Here is a 22,967-nt window from a genome sequence, read left to right as displayed (position 1 = left end):
AACTGCTCTATCAATTGAAAACAAAGCTATAAATATATGGCATATTAGCTCATGAAAAGGTACTCGTTAGTCATTAAAAAAACAAAAACTCAACTCAGCCATTGATTCAATTCCAACTCGCGGTGACTCCACATGTTACGAAGTGGAACTGCTCCATAGAGTGTTCATGGCTGTAATCTTTTCAGAAGCAGATCGCCAGCCCTTTCTTCTGTGGTACTGCTGGGTGGGTTTGAACCTACAACCTTTAGGTTAGTAGTCAAGTACAAACTGTTTGCGCCACCTGGGGACCTTCATTACTCATTAGGGAAATGCAGATTAAAGCCACAGTGAAATACTATTTTATACCAATTTGAATGTCTAAAATTGAAGAAGTCAAAATACCAAGTACGGGTGAGAATTTGGAGCAATTGGGACTTTCATGCACCGATGGTGGGAAAAGGAGCCCTTGTGGCGCAGTGGTTAAACTCTCAGCTGCTCACCAAAAGGTCCACGTTGGGGAAGCAAAATGGAAAACGCTTTGGTAGTTTTTTAAAAAGTTAAATGCTGTGTAGACCTATCATTCCACCCCTAGGTATTTACCCAAGAGAAATGAAATCATATATCCACACAAGGACCTACACATAATAGTTCATAGCAGCTATAGTCATTAAGAATCTATAAACAACTCAATTCTGCCTTAGCAGGAGAATGGATAAACAGTGGTATATTCATACAGTGGAATACATTTCATCCATAAAAAATGAACTATTTATACACAGAACAACATGGATGAATCTCAAAGTAATGCAGAGTGAAAGAAGCCAGACAGACAAACCTACACCTTGTATGGAGTCTGTTTATATGAAATTCCAGGAAATGCAAACTGATCTCTAGAGACAGAAAGCAGATTCGTCGTTGTCTGGAAATGAAAGGAGGGCCAGGAAGGAGCAGGAGGAACTTCTAGGGGTGATGGATATGTTCACTGTCTTGATTTTGGTGGTGGTTTCACGGGTGTATATATATGTATGTCAGAACTCATCAGTTGTTCGGTTCATTGTACGTCAACTATACCCCAGTAAGGCCGTGAATTTTTATAAAGGTCCATACTTCACATTTGGCCATGTCTCTTAAAGTCTCTTTTCTGTAAATCTGAGGGAAAATATTAGCTCTGACCTTTTTTAGCTTTCGGAATGCTTTTTCAGTGTTTTACACCTTGGCTTTCTGAGGCAGTGCTTGACATGGCATGCCTGAGTTCCCAGACACACACGTTTCTGTTCACGCAGCAGGTAGATACACATCAGGGATCTCGTGGGTGACAGGTCAGGCCTGGTCGTTGTTCATGGAATATTAGAAGGTTAAGAAAAGTTTAAGCCCCTTTGAGAACAGTTAGTAGTGACTCATTCTCATGCTAAAAATTCAGATCCCGGAATTATAAACGAGAACAAACTAAACCATACTTCCACATTTTTTTGGTAAATTTTACTGCAGTAAAAATATCATAACACAACTTAGACCGTCTCGACAGTTTCTACACGTACGTTTCAGTGACATTGATTACATTCTTCAAGTCCCATAATCACATATTTTACAAATCTTACAAATCTTCAAAGTTCAGCAGAAATGTTCCATTTTGCAAGTATTTTGACATGCTAATTATGGCCTTGAAAAGTGGATGTAGGAGAGCTAAACAGTACCTAGGATTTTTTAAATCACATGAATGTTATTTAATTGCCCCTAAGTGGTAAGTTCCATTTAAGTCAAGTTATTTAGCTGAGTTAGTGCTAAGAAATAAAAGTAACTGGGTTATCACAGTATTTGATGTGCTGCTTTGCCTTGTAATACCTGAAGGCAGAGAGACACTACCACGTAGTTAACATTTGTGTTTTAACACTGTGTGTAAACATTTTTAAACGCTTCTTGCTTTCACGAATGCTTACATTGTGTTCTCTCCCCAGGATGACTTTTCTCCCACAAGTAAGCTGCAGCGTTTGCTGGCAGAATCCCGTCAGATGGTGTCTGACCTGGAGCTGAGCACTCTGCTCCCCCTCAGCTCCGAAAACCTCAACAGTGGTGACCAAAATGTACGTGCTTATGGTTCTTTGGAGTAAGCTCGTAGAATCTAAATACCCCCACTGAGTGTTGTTAGATGCTATCAAGTCAGTTCTGACTCATAATGAATGACCCTGTGTACAACAGAATGAAACACTACCCAGTTGTGCGCCATCCTCACAGTCGTCGTTATGCTTGAACCCATCGTTGCAGTCGCTGTGTCAATCCATCTCATTGAGGGTCTCCCTCATTTTTGCTGACTACTAGTACTGAGTACTAGGGTAGAAACATTAGTGGCCAGACAATTTGTTCTTTGTGGACAAAAGAGGGGGGTGGGGGGCACACTTGTTTTAAGGAGGAAGAAAAAGTCATACTCCAATGTTCACACAAATTTCTTTCTAGTTACTCTACCTGGTACATGTGAATTTAAATTCTTGGGGAAATTAAAAAAAAATTATAGGTAAATGTATTTATATAGAGAATATTTTTATTATCATGTTTATTATGAAACATTTATTATACGCAAGTAAAAAGAATATTGCAGTCACCCACCATCAACAACCATCCACTTTCTGCCATTTTTGTTTTGTCCCCTCCACCCAGACGTTTTTTCCTGAAGCATTTAAAGCAAATCCCAGACAGTGTTATTATTTTACTCGAAAATACTTCAGTATGTATCTCTAACAGATAAAGACTTTGTGTGTGTGTGTGTGGTGAAGATACACACAACAAAACACACCATTTCGACAGTTTCTACGTGTACAATTCAGTGACACATTCTCAAGTCATATAAGGGGGATCTGCTCCCCTAAAAACTACAGCCTGGAAAGCCCTATGGGGCAGTTCTACCCTGTCACGTGGGGCTGCTCTGGATAAAGAATGGACCCCACAGCACCTTACAACAGCAGCAGGGAAATGATGGGTCTAACACTCCTCAAGGAATGCTGAGATTGTCAGGGAAACTTACAGAAGGTCAGGTTGGCACTCCCCTGAACTCACTGACCAAGCTTAACATCTGCAAGTGGGACAGCCAGACACTATGACTCCCCTGATGTGACGGACTAGGAAGCAGTCAGCAACCCCAAACTGATCCTGAGCCTGATCAAGTCCCCAGCTTTGAGCACCAGCTGACAGGAATCATGGGTGATGGAGGAATGTGCTCAGGACACAGGACAGAGTCGGCAAAATCCACAACGTGGGAAATTGTACAGGACAAATGACCCAGGGTTTCTTCACTAATATATAGAATTAAAAAAAGGAAGGGGAACTGTTGATACTTAAAAGAGACCTTCAGAGACATATCCAAATGCAGACTATGGTCCTTGGTTGGATCCTGATTTGAACAAACTGCCAAAAAGATATTTTGAGACAATTGAGCAAAACAACATGCATCAGTCATTTGATGTCATTAAGGAGTTAATTGTTAATTTTGTTGGAGATGATAATGGCTGTCTTTAAAAAGTCCTTATCAAAAGGGGAGTTATCCTGAGGGGACACTGAGTTTATGTTAATGGTGATGAAATGATTTGGAAAAGGATAAAGTCTTTTTTTCTCAGGGATCCGCTGGTGGGTTCAAGCCACTGATCTTTTGGTTAGCAGCCAAACACTTAACCTTCGCACCACCAGAGCTTCTTATTATTTCATTAAAAAAAAAACTAAAAAAACCCATTGCCATTGAGTTGATTCCAGCTCATAGTGATTTCATTAGGAATTGCAAGATAGTAATTTTCTAAATCTGTCATTACTTCAGGCAGTGTTTAACATGTTAATTTTAACAGCTTTTTCTGAGCACAGTAACATTTTAATAGCAATGATATTAACTTGCTTTGTAGATATTATATGATCAATATAAGTAGTGAAAAGAACAGTGGACTTGGAGTCAGGATACTTGGATGCCAGTTTCCTAATCTGTAAAATCAGAGCTTGGATTTGGTGCTTTGAGTTTTTGAGTCCAGGTCCATTACCTGGGGATGCTCAGTGCATAAAGATATGTGAAAACCATTGAGTTCAGTTTTTATATATCCCTAACTAAAAGCCAAAATAAACAAAAAGGTCTGTAAGAACACTGAAATACTTTTCTTTTAAAAGCATCTTTACTGAAGTATAATTTATATGCAATAAAATTAAAACATTTTAAGGGCCTGATTCATTAAGTTTAGACAAAATAAAAACCCATGGAACCAAGATCAAGATATAGAGCATCTCCGCCGCTCAGAAATTTCCCTCATGCTCTTTGAAGTGAAATCTCTCCTTATCCTCACTCTAGGCAACTGCTGATCTGATTTTTATCACTAGAGACTAATTTAGCTTGTTCTAGAACTTCAAATAAATGCAGTCATACAGTTAACTCTTCATACAGCTTCTTTCACCATAATTATTTTGAAGTTCATCTATATTATGTGTCTCATTAGTTCATTTTTTTTTATTGTCGAGTAATATGAATATACCACAATTTGTTTATTCATCTGTTGATGGGACATTTGAGTTGTTTCCAGCTCTTGGCTGTTACAAACAAAGCTGCTGTGAACATTTTTATATAGGGCTTTTTATGGACACATTTTTTTTTTTTTTTTTCGTTTCTTTTGGGTAAATATTTAGAAGTGGAATTACTGGTTATTGGGTAGATGTATGTTTAACTTTTTAAGATACTGCCAAATTGTTTTCCAAAGTGGTTTCGCCGTTTTAAGTCCCACCAGCAGTGAACAAGTTCCAGGTGTTCCATATCCTCACTAACACTTGGTTTTGTCAATATTTAGTTTTGGCCATTTTAATGAAGTGGTATTTCATAATTTTTTTTTAATCTGTTTTGGCTTAAAAAAAATTTTTTTTTTTATTGTGCATTAAGTGAAAGTTAACAGGTCAAGTTAGTTTCTCATACAAAAATTTGTACACATATTGTTATGTGACCCTCGTTCTCGCTGTAATGTGACAGCACACTCCTCCTGTCCACCCTGTATTTCCCGCGTCCATTCAGCCAGCTCCTGTCCCTTTCTGCCTTGTTGTCTCACCTCCAGACAGGAGCTGCACACTTAGTCTCATGTATCTAGTTGAACTAAGAAGCACAGTCTTCAGAAGTATCATTTCATTTCTTACAGTCCAGTGTAATCTTTGAAGAGTTTGCTTCAGGAATGGTTTTAGTTCTTGATTAACAGAGAGTCTGGGGGCCATGTCTTCTGGGGTCCCTCCAGTCTCAGTCAGACCACTAAGCCTGGTTTTTTACTAGAATTTGAGTTCTGCATCCCACTTTTCTCCTGCTCTGTCAGGAACTCTCTGTTGTGTTCCTGGTCAGGGCCATCATCAGTGGTAGCCGGACACCATCTAGTTCTTCTGGTCTCAGGCTGATGGAGTCTCTGGTTTATGTGGCCCTTTCTGTCTCTCGGGCTCATGTTTTCCTTGTGTCTTTAGTGTTCTTCATCTTCCTTTACTCCATGTGGGTTGGGACCAATTGATGTATCTTAAATGGCTGCTCACTATCCTTTTAAGACCCCAGATGCCACTCACCAAAGTGGGATGCAGAACATTTTCTTAATAAAATTTGTTATGCCAATTGACTTAGATGTTCCCTGAAACCATGGCCCCCCCAACCCCAGCCCCTGCTACTCTGTCCCTCGAGGTTTTTGGTTGTATTTAGGAAACTTATTAGCTTTTGGTTTAGTCCAGTTGTGCTGACTTCCCCTGTATTTGTGTTGCCCTTCCTTTACCTAGGATAACTCTTCGGTGCTATCTAGTTAGTGAATACCCCTCTCCCTCCCTTCCCACCCTCATAACTATTGAAGAATATTTTCTTCTGTTTAAAGCTTTTCTTGAATTCTTACAATAATGGTCTCATACAATATTTGTCCTTTTGCAACTGACTAATTTCACTCAGCATAATGCCTTCAAGATTCAGCCCATGTTATGAAATATTTTGTGGATTCATCGTTGTTCTTTAATCATTGGATAGTATTCCATTGTGTGAATGTGTCATAATTTGTTTATCCATTCATCTGTTGATGGGCACCTAGGTTGTTTTTTTTGCTGTTGTGAACAGCGCTGCAGCGAACACAGGTATGCATATATGTATTCGTGTGGCGGCTCTTATTTCTCTAGAATATATTCCAAGGAGTGGGGTTGCTGGATCATATGGGACTTCTTTTTCTAGCTTTTTAAGGAAGCACCAAATCGATTTCCAAAGTGGCTATACCATTTTACATTCATTCCCACCAGCAGTGTATAAGCATTCCAGTCTCTCCACAACCTCTCCAACATTTATTTTGTGTTTTGGATTAATGCTGGCCTTGTTGTGGTGAGATGGTATCTCATGGTAGTTTTGATTTGCATTCTCTAATGGCTGGTATTTCATAATTTAACTCGCATTTCCCCAGTGATTGAAGATGTTGTGCATCGTTCCATGTTGCTTTTTAGCTATTTGTATATCATCTTTTGTGAAATCTGTTCAAGTCCTTTGGCTTTTTTCTCCCAAGTCTTTGAAAAGTTTATATGTATATATCCCAATGAAACACCTGTGTACAAAGCTATGTGAACAAAGATGTTCAGTGAAACAGCATGGTGAAAACCAGCCAGTTTCTGCCATACAGTCCTTTTCAATCCCAGGATGCTACTGGCTAAAGGGTATCCCAACTCAATCTTTTTTTTCAATTGTGATAAAATAAATATAACAAAAAATTTGCTTTTTAACCATTGTTAAGTGTACAATTCATTGACATTACATCACCACCACTTGTTCCCAAAAGTTTTCCATTACCCCAAACCGAAACTCAGTGCCTCTTCACCAGTGACCCCTCACTCTTCCTCCCCCAGCCCCTGGTCACCACTAATAAACTTCTGTCTCAGTACATTTGCTTTTGACTATTTTTAAATTGAACTCTTTCCTTTCTTCTTACTGAGTTGTAAGAGTTCTTCATACGGTCTGGCTACAAGTCCTTTGTGAATGTTTTCTCCCAGTGCGTGGCTTCCCTTTTTATTTTGTTAACAGCATCTTTTGAAAAGCAGAAATTTTTAATTTTGTTGAAGTCAGTTTTTTTTTAACGGTCCTTTTTGTATCGTAAGAAATCTTTGCCAACCCCAACATTGTGAGGATATATGTTCTCCTTCTGGAAGTTTTATGGTTAGGTTTCGGCATATGATTCATTTCAAATTAATTTTTGTGTATGGTGTGAAGTAGGGATCAAGGTTCATTTTTTTACTTTACAGATATACAATTGTTTCAGCCCCATGTGTTGAAAAGACTGTCCTTTTACCATTGAATTGACCATGTATGCAAGGGCCCGTTTCTGGACTCTGGTCAGTTCCATTGACCTGTGTGTCTCTCCTTAACAGCAGTACCACACTGTACTGATTACTGCAGCTCTATTGGAAGTCTTGAGATCAGGTACTATAACTCCTCTATTTTATTCTTCATTTTCAAAATTGTTTTAATTATTGTAAGTCCTTTGCAGGTCCCCGGCACTTATAGGGACGCTATGAGTCTGAATTGACTCCATGGCAATGGATTCGTTTTGGGTTTAGTATCACTTATAGGGAGCCCTGGTGGCGTAGTGGTTAAGAGCTTAGCTGCTAACCAAAGGGTCAGCAGTTCGAATCCACCGGCCACTCCTTGGAAACCCTATGGGGCAGTTCTACTCTGTCCTGTGGGTTCGCTGTTGAGCAGGAATCGACCGGACAGCTGCAGGTTTGGTTCTTGGTTTTATCACTTGTAGTACCATCTTGTCGGAATCAACTCCACGGCATTGAGTTTGGATTTTTTAGTACCATCTTGTCAGTTTTTGCGAAAATGCCCTCTGGTATTATGATTGATTTCATTGAGCCTGTAGATCAGTATGGGGAGAATGGACATCCATGAACAGAGAATATCTCCATTTAGTTAGGCCTTTGATCTCTTGTACCTATATTTTACAGTATTTATTATAGAGGTACTGCACATTTTTTGTTAAGTTTATTCCTAGTATTTTGTTTATTGATGCCCCCACGCATGGTGTTTTAAATTTCAGTTTTCAGTTATTTGTGAATGATACATAGGACTACAGTTGATTTTTACAAATGGTGCCTTTGCTAAATTAAATTCACCTATGGAAACCCTGGTGGCATAGTGGTTAAGTGCTACGGCTGCTGACCAAAGAGTCGGCAGTTCAAATCCGCCAGGCACTCTTTGGAAACTCTGCGAGGGCAGTTTCTACTCTGTCCTATAGGATCGCTATGAGTCAGAATTGACTCGACAGCACTGGGTTTGGTTTTGGTTTGGTTATTCCAGTAGAGGAAACCCTGGTGGCGTGGTGGCTACGTGCTACAGCTGCTAACCAAAAGGTCGGCAGTTTGGATCCACTAGGCACTCCTTGGAAACTCTCTGGGGGCAGTTCTTCTCAGTCCTATAGGCTCGCTGTGAGTCGGAACCAACTCGACAGCAACGGGTTTGGTTTTTTTTTTTTTTTTATTCTAGTAGATGTTCTATAGATTCCTTAGGATTTTCTACATAGATGATCATGTCATCTGTAAATAGAGTTTTGTTTCTTTTTCCAATCTGTATGCCCTTTTTTTTTTTTTTAATTGCCCTGGCTGAGACCTCCTGAATGATGTAGAATACAAATAGTGAGAGCAGACATCCTTGCCTTGTTCTGTACGTACTCTGGTGGCATAGTTCGCTGTGCTCTTCTTCGTATTAGTATTTTGGTAGATTGAGAGTTCCAGAGAGCAGCTTCCAGGTCGCACAGGTGACGGAAAACTAGAGCACTCACCATTCTTTAACATGTTCATTGCCACGTGCCCAAGCACTTACTTGCAAAGGTTACCTTAAAGAATAATAGGCTCCCAAAACTGTGATTTTTTTTTTTTTTAAGTGTGTCACGTGTACCATATAGAAGCTCTCCACAGGTGAAACTATGGTGGACTGGTGATGTTGTCTGTGAAGATTTCCTCTTGACAGACCCTCTCTGAGGCATTAATGAAATGACTTATGTACCTTGGGGCAGGGGAACCTGTTTAATGACAAAACTCTTTCGTTGCTTTGCTGTCCCTATAAATTTACTCAGGGAGGCTGCTGCTTCTCTTACCTCTGGGAAAAAAGTCAGTCAAAAGCTTTCTGGTCATTCCTGGCAGAAATTTTTTTTTTTAATATATTTTTTAATTGAAATATAATTCTCATACCATAAAATTCACCCTTTTAAAGTATACAATTCGGTAGCTTTTAGCATATTACCAAAATTGTGTAACCACCACCATTATCTAATTCCAGAACATTCTCATCACTCCAGAAAGAAACCCAATACCCATCAGCAGTCACCCCTCATATCTTCATTCCCTGGCCCTGGTAATCACTTACCTACTTTCTGTCTCTGTGGATTTGTTGGACAGAGATTTTAATAGATTGTTGAGTAGAATTCCGGGGACACATGAATTTTAATGGGGGAAAAAAAATCACATGTAAGTTTATTTTTATTAACCTCTAATTGAAATTTAGCACTTCCTTCCATTGTGAATGTAAGAAACAAATCCTGGTTGTCTGTAATAACTGTGACTTTGTCACCAACAGACATTACAGATAGCTTCACATCACACTGCAGTTATTGCAGATATTTTGAAATACCATTTATACTAATCATGACCTCAGAATTACAGGATATTAGCAGTGCTACTAGATCTTATTATTTAATGCATCAAAAAAGAAGAGTATGTATTATTATATCACAACTTTGTTTGATATTTTGATAACCACTGTTAGTTCTGCTATAACGTGGACAAATGGGTTCTTAAAAATCTCCACACTATGCAAAATCACATAATAAAAACTACAGGGCTTATGGGAAAATGGGGTTAGGAGCATAACATAAAAAAACTGCATCAGTGCCACATTAAAAAAAAAAAACGTAATAAAAATGGTAGGACAGTTTTACACATGTTAAATGGTTAAGAAACAGATAAATACAACAATAAACATGGCACTTTTTTTTTCACCTTGGAAAAGACCAGAAGTGTTTGCCTGTGGGTTATAGCCTGTAAGGTATTATGAAGTGGTGTGAGGAGGGTTGTCTGAAATCAGATGGAAAGTTTTAAACACAAGTGTGGATGGGTGTGTCTTCACAGTTGGTAGAGCCAAAATGGCCAGTAGCTGTTTGGGGGGATGGGGCTGTGTATTCGTACGTGGCTCGTTTCTGCTGGGTACAGTTCACCTAACGTTTCTCCTGGGTGAAATCACACATAAGCAAACACAGAATTCACATAATACTCAAGTTGACCCTTAATATATCAGTTGGATTGGAACAAATCCGTGTTTTCAAAACAAATGTAATAACACTGACTGGTTCAGTATGAGGGGCCTGCCAGACTTGTCACCCTCATGGCTTCCAACTCTTAACGTCTTCAGGGTTGACGTAAAATTTCTGTCACAGATGTAAGCAATAGCACCCTCATTCTTGTCCTTACAGCGTGTCTGTGTGTGTGTGTGTTGCCATGAATGTGCCTATCACAGCACACGATGGTTGATTACACACACATCCCCATGCCATAGTAAGCATTTTGAGGACGTGACACAGAGCATGCTCAGTACATACCTTGAATGGAACTGACAGGAAGAGCGCATAAAAAGGCAAAACAGTAACCTCCAGTACAGACTGAAAACATGCTACAGCTGTTTGAGGCCGGTGGAAACTCGGTTAAGAGAGTTTTCGAGCTAGAAAGACCCCAAAGAGATCTCTAATCCCACCCTTTCATATGGCAGGTGATGAAAACTGAATAAACCTTTTGCTCAGCATCCCCCACCTAGGATCAGATAATCCTTTAGTTGGAAGAAATACTGGCTCCAGATGTAATGTATTTCCCAGTGGATTGATCACAGATCCTAGACATGTTGGGAAAACAGAACTTCGTTACCGGAAATCTACTTGGCAGCAAGCTTTGCAAAAACCTCCCTATTCCTTTGAATTGGGTACACCTAGATATAGAAGCAGCAGACAGTTGTGTAGAACATTCTTAAATGTTTGCAATAGTGGAGCAGGGTGAAGCTCAGAGCAGCCTATGTGCCCCACCAGGGTTTTGCCATCTGTTTCTACAGAGAAGGTCCCGATTCAGAGCCTTTCTGGGAAACAGGCTCCTGCATGGCTGGGAAGGGAAGGCAGAATGAGTTAGGCAGAGAAGTTGAAAGTGTTTCCTAAAACTTGCACAGCTGACCCTGTAACTGGGGGGGTCTCTTCAAGGACTCTTCTACACATAACGTCTGCACACATATAAAATGGCACGTGGGAGTGTTTTATTGTAGCATTGCTTATAACATCAAAAGAAAACAACCAGTTGTCCGGCCTAGAGGAACTGAGTGAATAAGCTATGGTACGTCCACACGGTGGAATATTACTTAGCCAGGAAATAGAACGAGGAAAGGCTTGGATGTAGAAATATTTCTGGGATCTATTAAGTGAAAAAAAATCACAAGGTGCTGGAAGATCCTGTGCTATTCTACTATATATGTAAGAAACCATAAAAAAAACCCATTGCTGTTGATTCCGACTCATAATGACCCTATAGGACAGAGTAGAACTGCCCCACAGGGTTTCCAAGGAGCCCCTGGTGGGTTTGTACTGCCGACCTCTTGGTTAGCAGCTGAGCTCTTAACCACTGCACCACCAAAAGGAGGAGGGAATAGGAATATATGTATTTGTACAAGGACACACTGGAAGGATAACAAAGATGTGTATCCCTATGGGCAAGCAGGGATTCTAATGATAGCTTTTTATATTTCGATTTTTGAACCATGTAAATGTATTGACTATTCTTTGAAAAAAATCCCAATAATTTAAAAATAGATAAGAAAAAAGGGAAGAGAAAATAATGTAGCCCAGCTGACCACACTACCTTTGCCTGGGTGGGCTCCCTTCTGGCTGGGGTACGGGGATAGGTAGAGGACACAAGCTCATGGGACTATTTGAAATGTTCGCATTACCTACAGAGGCTCTGAACCCTTTTTGTGGCACACATGGGTTTGCAGGATGGTAAAAGCCTGTGGATCCCTTTTCAGAACAATGTTTTTAAATGAGTAAAGTAAAATAAATAGGTAGGATTGTCAAATACATAGGGCATGTAAGCAGAGAGGAGACAACACAGAGGAAACCGCAAAGCGGTCTGACAGTACTCTGTGCTGTATGTTTGAGGAAGTGGGAGCAACCGTAGCCTGGCTGAGGCGTAGACTGTGACAGGAGGGAGGAAGAGGTGGAAGAGGTGGGCTTACCCTCCACACTCAAGTCTATCACTTGAATGTGCCTGTATCCGGGTACCCTCCTCCTCCTCTTCTTTCCTTTTTCTTTCTCCCTTTTAATATCTCCCAAAATGCCCAACAAGTGAACTAAGCACTCAGTAGTGACAGCACTTATCGTTCGGTGATTCATATCAACGACCATTTTCTTCACTAAGGCCTTTCCCCATGGTCTGTGTTACACCTGACAAAGAGCCAATGACACTCCAGCAGTAGCCTGATAGCCAGAGTTTAGCCATAATGCACATGGCCAAGCAGACAGAGCAGTCCTATTAAGAGATTAGAGACAAAGAGGGCCCCCTACAAACAGGAAATCAATAAATCTTCGTTGGATAGATGGAGGGAAGTCAGTAGTTGTATGGAATTACTTCACTGTATCTCATTAATTTCCTAAGCTCTTTGAAATGAATTTCTCCTGTATTGATGTCTAGTGTTCTTCAGTATTTCCTAGTTTCTCTACACCAGGTTCTAATTTGGGGATTGTTTTCTAGAACTTTCAAGTCTCAGAAGAGTCAGCTGAAAAAAATATCTTAGTCGGTAATTGAAAAAAACAAAAGTCAACTTCAATATTCAGTGTGGTCATGGGTAAGTCACCTTTGTCTGTCTCCCCTTATATCTCAGTTGGTATTTAATAAGTAACTTGTGAACATTGATAATGTAGGGTCAAGGCCATGCTCCTGTTTGAGCTGTAGTTCTTTCTCTTTTGCTTGACCTATTTATATATACCTCCTAAATTTAATCTGAGTAAAATATCAATTACTTATAAGAGAAATACAGACCCCGAAGTTACAGTTCTTAAGGCCTAGAATTTTCAGCCTAAGGAAGGGAATACATAGATATAGCTTCAAAAATCAGAATCACAATTAGGTTTTCTTCAGAATGTGTGTCTGGAAAGAAGTCCTGGCATGTGGTTTCAAGTTTTATAAAAAAGTGTATTGACCCAGTAAGCACTTCCTTGATTTGTGATTTCTTCTGTTAGACCCTCATTTCATATGCAGTTTCTGCAGAATCCAGTTTGATGAGTTAAAAGGTATATAGGCATTTCAGATGTTTTTAATGCAAGCGTAAGAGCATTTCAAAACCTCTGTGAAAGCAATAAGCTTAAGTACCCCCCCAACCTCCCTCTCTCCCTCTCTCTCTCTACTGAGAAATCTTCATATTTATAATTTGCATGACCTTATGTTGCTGAGAATCAGCATACATAGTTAATATTTTAGATACTGGAAGCTTATAGCACACAGCCAGTGCTTATTGCTTTTGATCTTATTAGGTCCAGAAGCCGATTTCTCGTCTGTGTGGAAGAAGGAAGCAGACATCAATACTGGATACTTAACCTTGAAAACAGGAAGATTTTCATCTTTAGTAAGCAACCTTTAATGCCAATGGGGAGCAGAAACTCAAAGATAATGTTTTTTTTGTTTGTTTTCAAGTTAACCATTTTCATGTGTAAAAAATATGTTTGTAAATTACACCATACTGTATATTATAGATATACAAACTAGGAATTATGTGAATAAAAAAAATAGACTCTTCTGTAAAGCTAAACTACAGTTAAAATACTAGAGGAAAATCAACTGGAGAGCCCCTGTATTTGGTAATTAATGAGATGAGGTGCTGTTTTAGCTCTCTGAATTTTTAAACCTGTGCCTACATGTAAATCATAACCAGTAGCTACTTACCAGAGTTAGCAACACATATATGAAAAATAGTCTCATCTTTTGTGGTTTTAGCTCTGGACTTCGCTACATAAATAGACATAAAAAGCTACGGTACAAAATGTTTTTAACTGGAAAATATGTCCCTAATGACTGGTAGTCCAGGTCTTTCTGTCCAAGCGCTGAGCCGAGCCCTAGCTGGCTCTGTAGCAGTCCCATCTACTTATCCAGATGAAAGCTTGTTAGAAGATGAAGTTTTGTGTGCATTCCTTTTTATTTTTAACGACTAAAACATTTTAATTCTTACTTATAATTTTTTAAGGAGTATACTACGTGCCTCTCTATCTCTTCTGTGAGAATTGATCCGTTTCAGTCAATAAAAAAATATTTTTAATAGTGAAGAAAACTCATTTCCTTTGTTTTTATTATACAGGAGTAAAATAAGGGCTGTTAATAGTTTTAAACAGAACCTGGCAAGTTAATTTTCCAAAGAATGATTATTATTTTTTTTTTAAGCATTGCAGGTGTCAAAGTTCTGTTGTGCTGTATAAATGCCCCTTTGTAAAGAACGGTCCCAGTGTTACTTCAGATGGTTTTCATGAGGGTGGTGGGGCCACCCCATGTAGTCTTTTTAATTAAGGTGCTGAAAAGAGAAGTTGGGGGAGGTTTGGTTATGTTCTTTATAAAGGCCTGCTTTCTCCCTCTGGCTTGTTTGTAAGAGCAAGACTGGGGAAGGTATAGTTAATTCTGAACTGCAGTCTGCCAAGGAGGAAACCTGACATGTCCCTGGAGAGGCTGACTGCCAGCCTGCATCAAAATGGTACCTTTTCTCTGTCTCCTTACGATACCCGTTCGTGGCTATATATCAGCTTGCCTAGTATTTTTTTTAGTAAAACTAGAACACTGATTTGGTGCAAAGTAGGGGAATTTCAGGGAACTAAAGGATTTGAAAAGTCAGACATTATTTTATGATTAAATATATTTTAGCTCATAGGATGATAGTATCTACAACACTTATAAAAATGGGAAATTGTAATATTACCAGTTTATCTGTCTCAACCTAAGTTATTTAAGTATATGAGCAATTTCTGTTTAAAGAGAGGCATTCTGCTAGCTTGTTTGAAATAGTTGCAAGGTAAAAGTAGATTTTCACATATATATTTCATCACCAACTTTATTAAGGGGAGGTAGCTGAATTATACTATCATTTGCCTGCCAGAAAAGACCTCAGCCACTGAAAGAAACTGTTAAAAGAGCGTTTTCAGAATTTATGAACATACCTTTTAAACAGAAATAGAAATACCCCAAAAGGAAGAAATGCGGAAATGCTAAAAGCAGTTGTACCTACAAAGCCCTGGTAGAAAGCATAGGCTTGAGAGGCCAGTTCTGTACGTTTCAGGCAAGTGGCTGGGGATAGAGACCTTGGGTTTCCAGTGGCCACTTGCTTCTGAAGTGTCAGAAGCAAGTGTCCTTGAGTTGAGATTTCCCCTCTGTGATAGACACCTGGAGCTGTGTGATTGTCCCATGGCAGTTCCCCTTTGTTTATCTTTAGCCATGTGATGTCAGCTTTGTTGGGGTCATTGCAGGAAGGTCCTCATTCCAGGACTTAACTAGACAAATCTTAGTAGCCTCTTCTTGGGACAGAGAACTGACTGAAGAAGATTAGATTCGGAAACCAGACACGTTAACCAGGACAGCAGCTGGCAAGGTAGGTGGAAAACCAGGATGGTCTTTGAGAGGCGTTTATCAAATGAAGAGTGTACATTCGTTAGTCCTGTAAGGGAAGGTATCTGAGTTCTCAGCCAAATGTCTGCTTAGGAGAGCCAACACAAAAAGAACAAGATAATTTGAGCACCTATTTATTTAGTGTACACAGGCCGCTGGAGACACAAGAGGGAACAGAGTGTAGTGATCCTTGCTTACAGTCTAGGGAAAAGACAGACCTTAATGATCACTCAAATAGGTCGTATAAAGCTGGTAAGTGTTAGGACATAAAGGTTTGAGGTACTGTGATAGCATGGAGTAGGAACCTAAGCCAAGGGGGTAGGGTTCAGGGAAGACTTCCCAGAGGAAGTGACATCAGAACCCATGGCTGAGAGATGAGTAGATTCTAACAAGGCAAACAGGAGGAGCGAGAGCATTCCGGACAAGTTCCCAGCAGGTCCAAAGGCTCTGAGGTGGGAAGGAGCATGACGCACGCGCGGACCTGATGGGTCAGGATGGTGCAAGATGAAGCTGAGGAGATGCCGGGACCAGGCTATGTGCATGTGTCAGGCAGTGGGTATTGCGGCACACATTACTTAATAAGGCTATGATGTAAACCCTACTGTTTGTCGTCTTGGATTTTCCTTAAAATTAGGTCTAATCCATATCCCAAATGTCTGGCCTTTGTAAAACCATGGGGGAAGTATTAAAACAGTCTATGGTAAGCCCTCAAGGTACCCCAAAATGGCACACTGTTCTGATGACATGGGGACTCTCAGACAGGCAATGACAGAGCCAGCGTTAGAACCAGGTATCCCTCCCAAAGGTGTCCTGAGAGATGGAGAGCTATGTCTATGTGTCTGACTGTACCAAATTGTAGGCATTGTTCACTACTTTCCCAGCCCAGCAGTCAGCCCTTCATTTCACAGGCATTTACTACACATTGCTATAGGCCAGGCACCCTTGCTAGTACTGGGATTTAAAAACGAGTAACATAAAGGGGGTGGGTCCTCGCCTTCTGGTAGCTCAAATCTTACCTACAAGCAATACATTATAGTTAATTAGAGATGTATTAGCAAACCATTGGGGGACCCCAAAAAGCAAGGCTATGGCAGTGCAGCCACAAAGTTATTGTCAGCAAAATGGAGCACAGGCAATGGTTGTTGAGAGTACAGAGTGAGATCAGGCAGGCCTGCCTCTGGGTCCTGAATGCGCTGCGGACCAGCTGGGTGAACTGGGCCCCTTCTTAACCTCTCTGAACCCATTTCCTCGTGTGTAACAATACCACCACCAACTTCAAGGAAGATGAAATGGGATACTGCTTACCAAATGCTGGGCCTGATGCATAGGAATCTGCTCTGTTATTACTAAAAAGAGAAGTCATCGTTTGCCAGTGTTGTCACTGTGGCAGATGTTTTAGTCATAGCAGGATTGTTGCATGGTTTAAAAGAGGATGCTGGCTAAGTGTGAAATCTGCTCCAGAACTGCTTTTGTTGGGTGTGGAAAAAGGAGCCTGACAAACAGCTGGTATGGAGCAAACAAACCCCTTTATTGTGGCCTTTATTTTGCCATAGCTATTGACTTTTTTATTGACCAGGTTGCTGAGGATTACAAATGAGATAATACATGTAAAAGGCTTAGCCCGGTGGCTGGCAAATAATAATAAATATTAGTTATTGTTATTTTTCTATCGTTATGCTGCTAAAGCAGCTTTTCAGGGATTCGAATTAGATAAAGCATTTTTTTTTTTTTAAGGGAAGTCGTTATTACCTCTGTTGGGGGATTTCACACCTATGTTCTGATACGATGGCTGAGGCCAGCAGAAAAAAAACACCATCTAGGAGTATACACTGGGGAGAATTTGGCTTTGTAAAAATTCAGTCTTGCGACCAATAACTTTATAACCTAGCAAATACTAATTTTTAAAGTCTCACGCCACCTCCTGTGGCTTTTTTTTGGCGTACTTTGTGCGTGGTCCCGCTCTGTCCGCAGTCTGTTCCACCCTAATTCCATCATTTCCGAGCTGACTGCCCTCTGCATGCGGACCCCACAGTGTCCCTGAGAATTCACACCCCAGCCCCGCGATGGGGGCGGCTGCAGTTGCGTTAAAGATGCACAAAAAGGGAACGGCTTAGTCGTAGGAATTCTGACACATAAATTAATACAAGTCTAAAAGGTGGAGGGCTAGTTGTGCATCCATTGGCCAGACTCTTGGAGGCCACATTTTCTCAATCAGACTCCGCGAGCCCGCGGTGGAGGGGGGAGAACTGGGCCGCGCCTACGCCCCTGAGGCTGGAGGAGGGACGGGATCTTTCCCTTCGGCCTGGTGGGGGAGCTCGGAAGGGTGGAGGGCGAGAGGGGTGGAGGGCGGAGGGACGGAGGGCCCCGAAGGGTGGAGGGCGTGAGGGGCGGAGGGCTCCGGAGGGTGGAGAGCTCCGAAGGATGGAGGGCGTGAGGGGCGGAGGGCTCCGAGGGGCGGAGGGCGTGAGGGGCGGAGGGCCCCGAGGGGTGGAGGACGTGAGGGGCGGAGGGCTCCGAGGGGCGGAGGGCGAGAGGGGCGGAGGGCCCGGAGGGGTGGAGGGCGTGAGAGGCGGAGGGCTCCGAGGGGTGGAGGGCGTGAGGGGCGGAGGGCTCCGAGGGGCGGAGGGCTCCGAGGGGTGGAGGGCGTGAGGGGCGGAGGGCTCCGAGGGGCGGAGGGCTCCGAGGGGTGGAGGGCGTGAGGGGCGGAGGGCTCCGAGGGGTGGAGGGCGTGAGGGGCGGAGGGCCCCGAGGGGTGGAGGGCGTGAGGGGCGGAGGGCTCCGAGGGGCGGAGGGCTCCGAGGGGTGGAGGGCGTGAGGGGCGGAGGGCTCCGAGGGGCGGAGGGCTCCGAGGGGTGGAGGGCGTGAGGGGCGGAGGGCTCCGAGGGGTGGAGGGCGTGAGGGGCGGAGGGCCCCGAGGGGTGGAGGGCGTGAGGGGCGGAGGGCTCCGAGGGGCGGAGGGCGTGAGGGGCGGAGGGCGAGAGGGGCGGAGGGCTCCGAGGGGTGGAGGGCGGAGGGACGGAGGGCCCCGAAGGGCGGAGGGCGTGAGGGGCGGAGGGCGAGAGGGGCGGAGGGCCCCGAAGGGCGGAGGGCGAGAGGGGCGGAGGGCCCCGAAGGGCGGAGGGCGTGAGGGGCGGAGGGCCCCGAGGGGTGGAGGGCGTGAGGGGCGGAGGGCGAGAGGGGCGGAGGGTTCCGAAGGATGGAGGGCGTGAGGGGCGGAGGGCTCCGAGAGGCGGAGGGCGAGAGGGGCGGAGGGCCCCGAGGGGTGGAGGGCGTGAGGGGCGGAGGGCCCCGAGGGGCGGAGGGTTCCGAAGGATGGAGGGCGTGAGGGGCGGAGGGCTCCGAGGGGTGGAGGGCTCCGAAGGATGGAGGGCGTGAGGGGCGGAGGGCTCCGAGAGGCGGAGGGCGTGAGGGGCGGAGGGCGAGAGGGGCGGAGGGCGTGAGGGGCGGAGGGCTCCGAGGGGCGGAGGGCGTGAGGGGCGGAGGGCTCCGAGGGGCGGAGGGCTCCGAGGGGCGGAGGGCGTGAGGGGCGGAGGGCGAGAGGGGCGGAGGGCGAGAGGGGCGGAGGGCGAGAGGGGCGGAGGGCGTGAGGGGCGGAGGGCTCCGAGGGGCGGAGGGCAGAGGGACGGAGGGCTCCGAGGGGCGGAGGGCGTGAGGGGCGGAGGGCGAGAGGGGCGGAGGGCTCCGAGGGGTGGAGGGCGTGAGGGGCGGAGGGCTCCGAGGGGTGGAGGGCGTGAGGGGCGGAGGGCTCCGAGGGGTGGTGGGCGTGAGGGCCCCGAAGGGTGGAGGGCGTGAGGGGCGGAGGGCTCCGGAGGGTGGAGGGCGTGAGGGGCGGAGGGCGAGAGGGGCGGAGGGCCCCGAGGGGTGGAGGGCGTGAGGGGCGGAGGGCCCCGAGGGGCGGAGGGTTCCGAAGGATGGAGGGCGTGAGGGGCGGAGGGCTCCGAGAGGCGGAGGGCGTGAGGGGCGGAGGGCTCCGAGGGGCGGAGGGCGTGAGGGGCGGAGGGCTCCGAGGGGTGGAGGGCTCCGAAGGATGGAGGGCGTGAGGGGCGGAGGGCTCCGAGAGGCGGAGGGCGTGAGGGGCGGAGGGCGTGAGGGGCGGAGGGCGAGAGGGGCGGAGGGCGTGAGGGGCGGAGGGCTCCGAGGGGCGGAGGGCGTGAGGGGCGGAGGGCTCCGAGGGGCGGAGGGCGTGAGGGGCGGAGGGCTCCGAGGGGCGGAGGGCTCCGAGGGGCGGAGGGCGTGAGGGGCGGAGGGCGAGAGGGGCGGAGGGCGAGAGGGGCGGAGGGCGAGAGGGGCGGAGGGCGTGAGGGGCGGAGGGCTCCGAGGGGCGGAGGGCGGAGGGACGGAGGGCTCCGAGGGGCGGAGGGCGTGAGGGGCGGAGGGCGAGAGGGGCGGAGGGCTCCGAGGGGTGGAGGGCGTGAGGGGCGGAGGGCTCCGAGGGGTGGAGGGCGTGAGGGGCGGAGGGCTCCGAGGGGTGGTGGGCGTGAGGGCCCCGAAGGGTGGAGGGCGTGAGGGGCGGAGGGCTCCGGAGGGTGGAGGGCGTGAGGGGCGGAGGGCGTGAGGGGCGGAGGTCGTGAGGGGCGGAGGGCTCCGAGGGACGGAGGGCTCCGAAGGGTGGAGGGCTCCGAAGAGTGCAGGGCGTGAGGGACGGAGGGACGGAGGGCTCCGAGGGGTGGAGGGCGAGAGGGGTGGAGGGCGTGAGGGGCGGAGGGCTCCGAGAGGTGGAGGGCGTGAGGGGCTGAGGGCTCCGAGGGGCGGAGGGCGAGAGGGGTGGAGGGCGTGCGGTGTGGAGGGCTCCGAAGAGTGGTAGGCGTGAGGGGTGGAGGGCTCCGGAGGGTGGTGGGCGTGAGGGGCGGAGGGCGTGAGGGGCAGAGGGACCGAGGGCTCTTAAGGGCGGAGGGCTGGACGCCGACCCCACCTGGCGGGGAGGGGCGGGGCCGGAGCTGTGCGCGCGCGGCGGGAGGCGTGTGCGGCGGGCGGGGCGTCGGCGGCCCCTCCCCCGGCTGGGCGGGCGGCCGCGGGGGGCGCTGTGCGGCGGCGGCCGGGGTGCCTAGGCTCGCGCGGCCGCGCTCTGACGCTCAGTCGCGCGGCGCCGGGCGGGAGCGGCGGCAGCGCGGCGCCGGCGGCGGCGGCAGGATGAACAGCATCAAGAACGTGCCGGCGCGGGTGCTGAGCCGCAGGCCGGGCCACAGCCTGGAGGCGGAGCGCGAGCAGTTCGACAAGACGCAGGCGAGCGGCCCCCTCCCCTCCCCGCCTGCCCTCTCCTCACCCGGCCCCTCAGGACCCCGCGGCGGCCGCCGAGCGCCGGGCGGGGCGGGGGGCGGCCGGGGCCGGGGCCGGGGCGCGACCTCCTCGGGGCGGCGCGGCCCGCGGAGCGCCCCACGGCCCGCGCAGGTGAACCGGAAGCCGCGCGGCGCCGGGCGCCCGGGCCCAGGTAGGTCGGGGCCCAGGTGCGGCCGGGACGGATCTCTCGGGCCACCGTCTCCCCGTCGCTGAGAAATACGGCCCCCACCTCGGGGAAGCGACGTGTTCCTTAAGGGAAGCCCCCTGCTTCCTTTTCCCCGGTGCCGTGTCCCATTATCCACCGGGTGACAGGTTACTCGTATGCAGCCAGACTCGTTCGTCCGAGCGCTGGCCGCCCGTCAGCGGGCTCCCACCCCCTTATTAAACCTGACAGACGGAAACTTCCCGGGGCCCCTTCCCGCGCCCCTCCGTCTCCGCAGATCGTGGCCAGTCCCGGGGAGGTGATTTCAAACGTGAAATAATGGGTACGGGTGTGTGTGCCTGTGCCGGGGACGCGCGGTGGGGCGGGACTGCGCTTCTGGTTTTCAGTTCCTTTTTGTTTTACAAACTCGGAGGTGCTCCTGTACCTTAGGGGGAGGACAGATTTGTTTATGTGCCGAAATAATTCAACCAAGACTGAAGTGGCAGAAAGATTCTACCCCAGTCGCTAAAGAAAGCCAAAGGGACACCCCCCCCAACCCCCGGCCGTATGGTGACATTTGTGGCTGCCATTAGCCAGCACCTTCCCACTTTTCTGTGCAGAAAGCTCCCACTTCTGTGGTTGTTTTTGAAATCAAGTTCGCACATGCAGTCTGCAACAGCTTTCGTTTTGGAAAAAAACAAAACGGGGAAACCATCTAACCTTTGCGCTTGTGATTCACAATGACAAAAGATAAAATCTGGGGACACCCAGGGTCTATGAAAGCTGACAAGTGCTGGAACCAACCTGGCCCCAAATTGCTAATTTCCCTTTGTGGTCATTATCGTTGTCATATGGTCTCCAAATGTAGCATTTAATGTAAGGTCATTAACTTCCTTAATAATGTGATAACATTAACATGATTGATATTGTAACAGGAACTTGTCAAAAGCCAGGAGGAAAACTTAATTGGCACAGAGGGCCTGGGTGTTTTCAGAAGCTTTATTTGTTCACTGATTTTTAGATTTCCTTGCTTTTGAGGCCATATAAAGAGGCCTGATTGCTACACAGAGGAGATGCAATTTAAAGGGCCAAGTTCACTGATCTTGCTCTCAAATTACTGTAAGTCAGGGGCAACCTTCATGAATGTCGAAGAGAAAGAATATCTGGACAAAGGACCCTATCGGGTGATTGTTTGGTAAACAAGAAGGTGGCTTTCTTTTATCTTTGCTGGTTGGACTTCTCTCAGGGGCTGAGAAGGTTACTTATAATTTATAATACCAGTTTTCTGATGGTAAGTCTCATAGGACTTACCATCCCTGGGTACTTTTTTTTCTGGAAAGACGGAGGTTGGTGTCAGTGTCTGGGTTTACTTGTCTTCAGAGTGACGTGCTGTTAGGTGCCACTGAGTCAGTTCTGACTCAACAGTGACCCCATATACAACAGAACAAAACACTGCCCAGTCCTGCGTCAACCTCACAATTGTTCCTATGCTTGACTTACTGAGGGATACAAGAATGAGTTTTTGTGCATGGTCAATATTTAACAAGCAGGTTTTTAATAGGTTAATATTTAATATTAGAAATACCTAGTGAGCTGCTGTCCAGGTCCCACGACTGGAAGGGACCAGGAGAGCTGAGATTGCTGCTTACAATCCGGAAACTGCACAACCAGGCCACAGCCACCGCTCCCCCCTCCCCCCGTCCCCCACCCTGCCTGTGTGACTGCCTTCTCAACATTGACGCAGTGCTGTGTGTTGTTGGGGAGCACCTTGGTTCCCAGCGTGGACGTCCTCACTAGGCCTGCCTTTCCTTTCCTGGGCTCCTGGATCAGGAGGAAGAGAAGTGCTGCTGTATTAGCTTTCTTGACAGGACACACCCTGTTTTTGCAAAGGTCTCTGAGGTTAGCC

At 46.4% G+C, this 22,967-nt stretch overlaps 2 protein-coding genes across 6 annotated transcripts in view; both read left to right on the top strand.

Annotated features, from left to right (window-relative positions):
- The window catches only part of CCDC62 (coiled-coil domain containing 62), a 43,768-nt gene extending 29,065 nt beyond the window's left edge, over positions 1–14,703 (top strand). For 2 of the 5 annotated variants that reach the window (XM_023539228.2, XM_010599836.3), the window contains 3 exons: positions 1,935–2,060; positions 12,754–12,847; positions 13,533–14,698. In XM_023539228.2, coding sequence (XP_023394996.2) covers positions 1,935–2,060; positions 12,754–12,807 — 180 coding nt within the window. In that variant the 3' untranslated portion in view covers positions 12,808–12,847; positions 13,533–14,698. Of the gene's footprint in view, positions 1–1,934; positions 2,061–12,753; positions 12,848–13,532 lie in introns of all 5 variants that reach the window. The other 3 variants (XM_064272130.1, XM_064272128.1, XM_010599839.3) reach the window with 3 other exon arrangements.
- A 6,031-nt stretch (positions 14,704–20,734) lies between these two features.
- HIP1R (huntingtin interacting protein 1 related) overlaps positions 20,735–22,967 on the top strand; it is a 51,011-nt gene continuing 48,778 nt past the window's right edge. The window contains 1 exon segment of the mRNA XM_064272127.1: positions 20,735–20,865. Coding sequence (XP_064128197.1) covers positions 20,773–20,865 — 93 coding nt within the window. The 5' untranslated portion in view covers positions 20,735–20,772.

This window comes from Loxodonta africana, chromosome 19, assembly GCF_030014295.1.
Source record: "Loxodonta africana isolate mLoxAfr1 chromosome 19, mLoxAfr1.hap2, whole genome shotgun sequence".
In the NCBI taxonomy this organism is placed as follows: Eukaryota; Metazoa; Chordata; class Mammalia; order Proboscidea; family Elephantidae; genus Loxodonta; species Loxodonta africana.
Note: the sequence above shows the minus strand (reverse complement) of the source record. Positions and strands in the feature narration are given on the sequence as shown.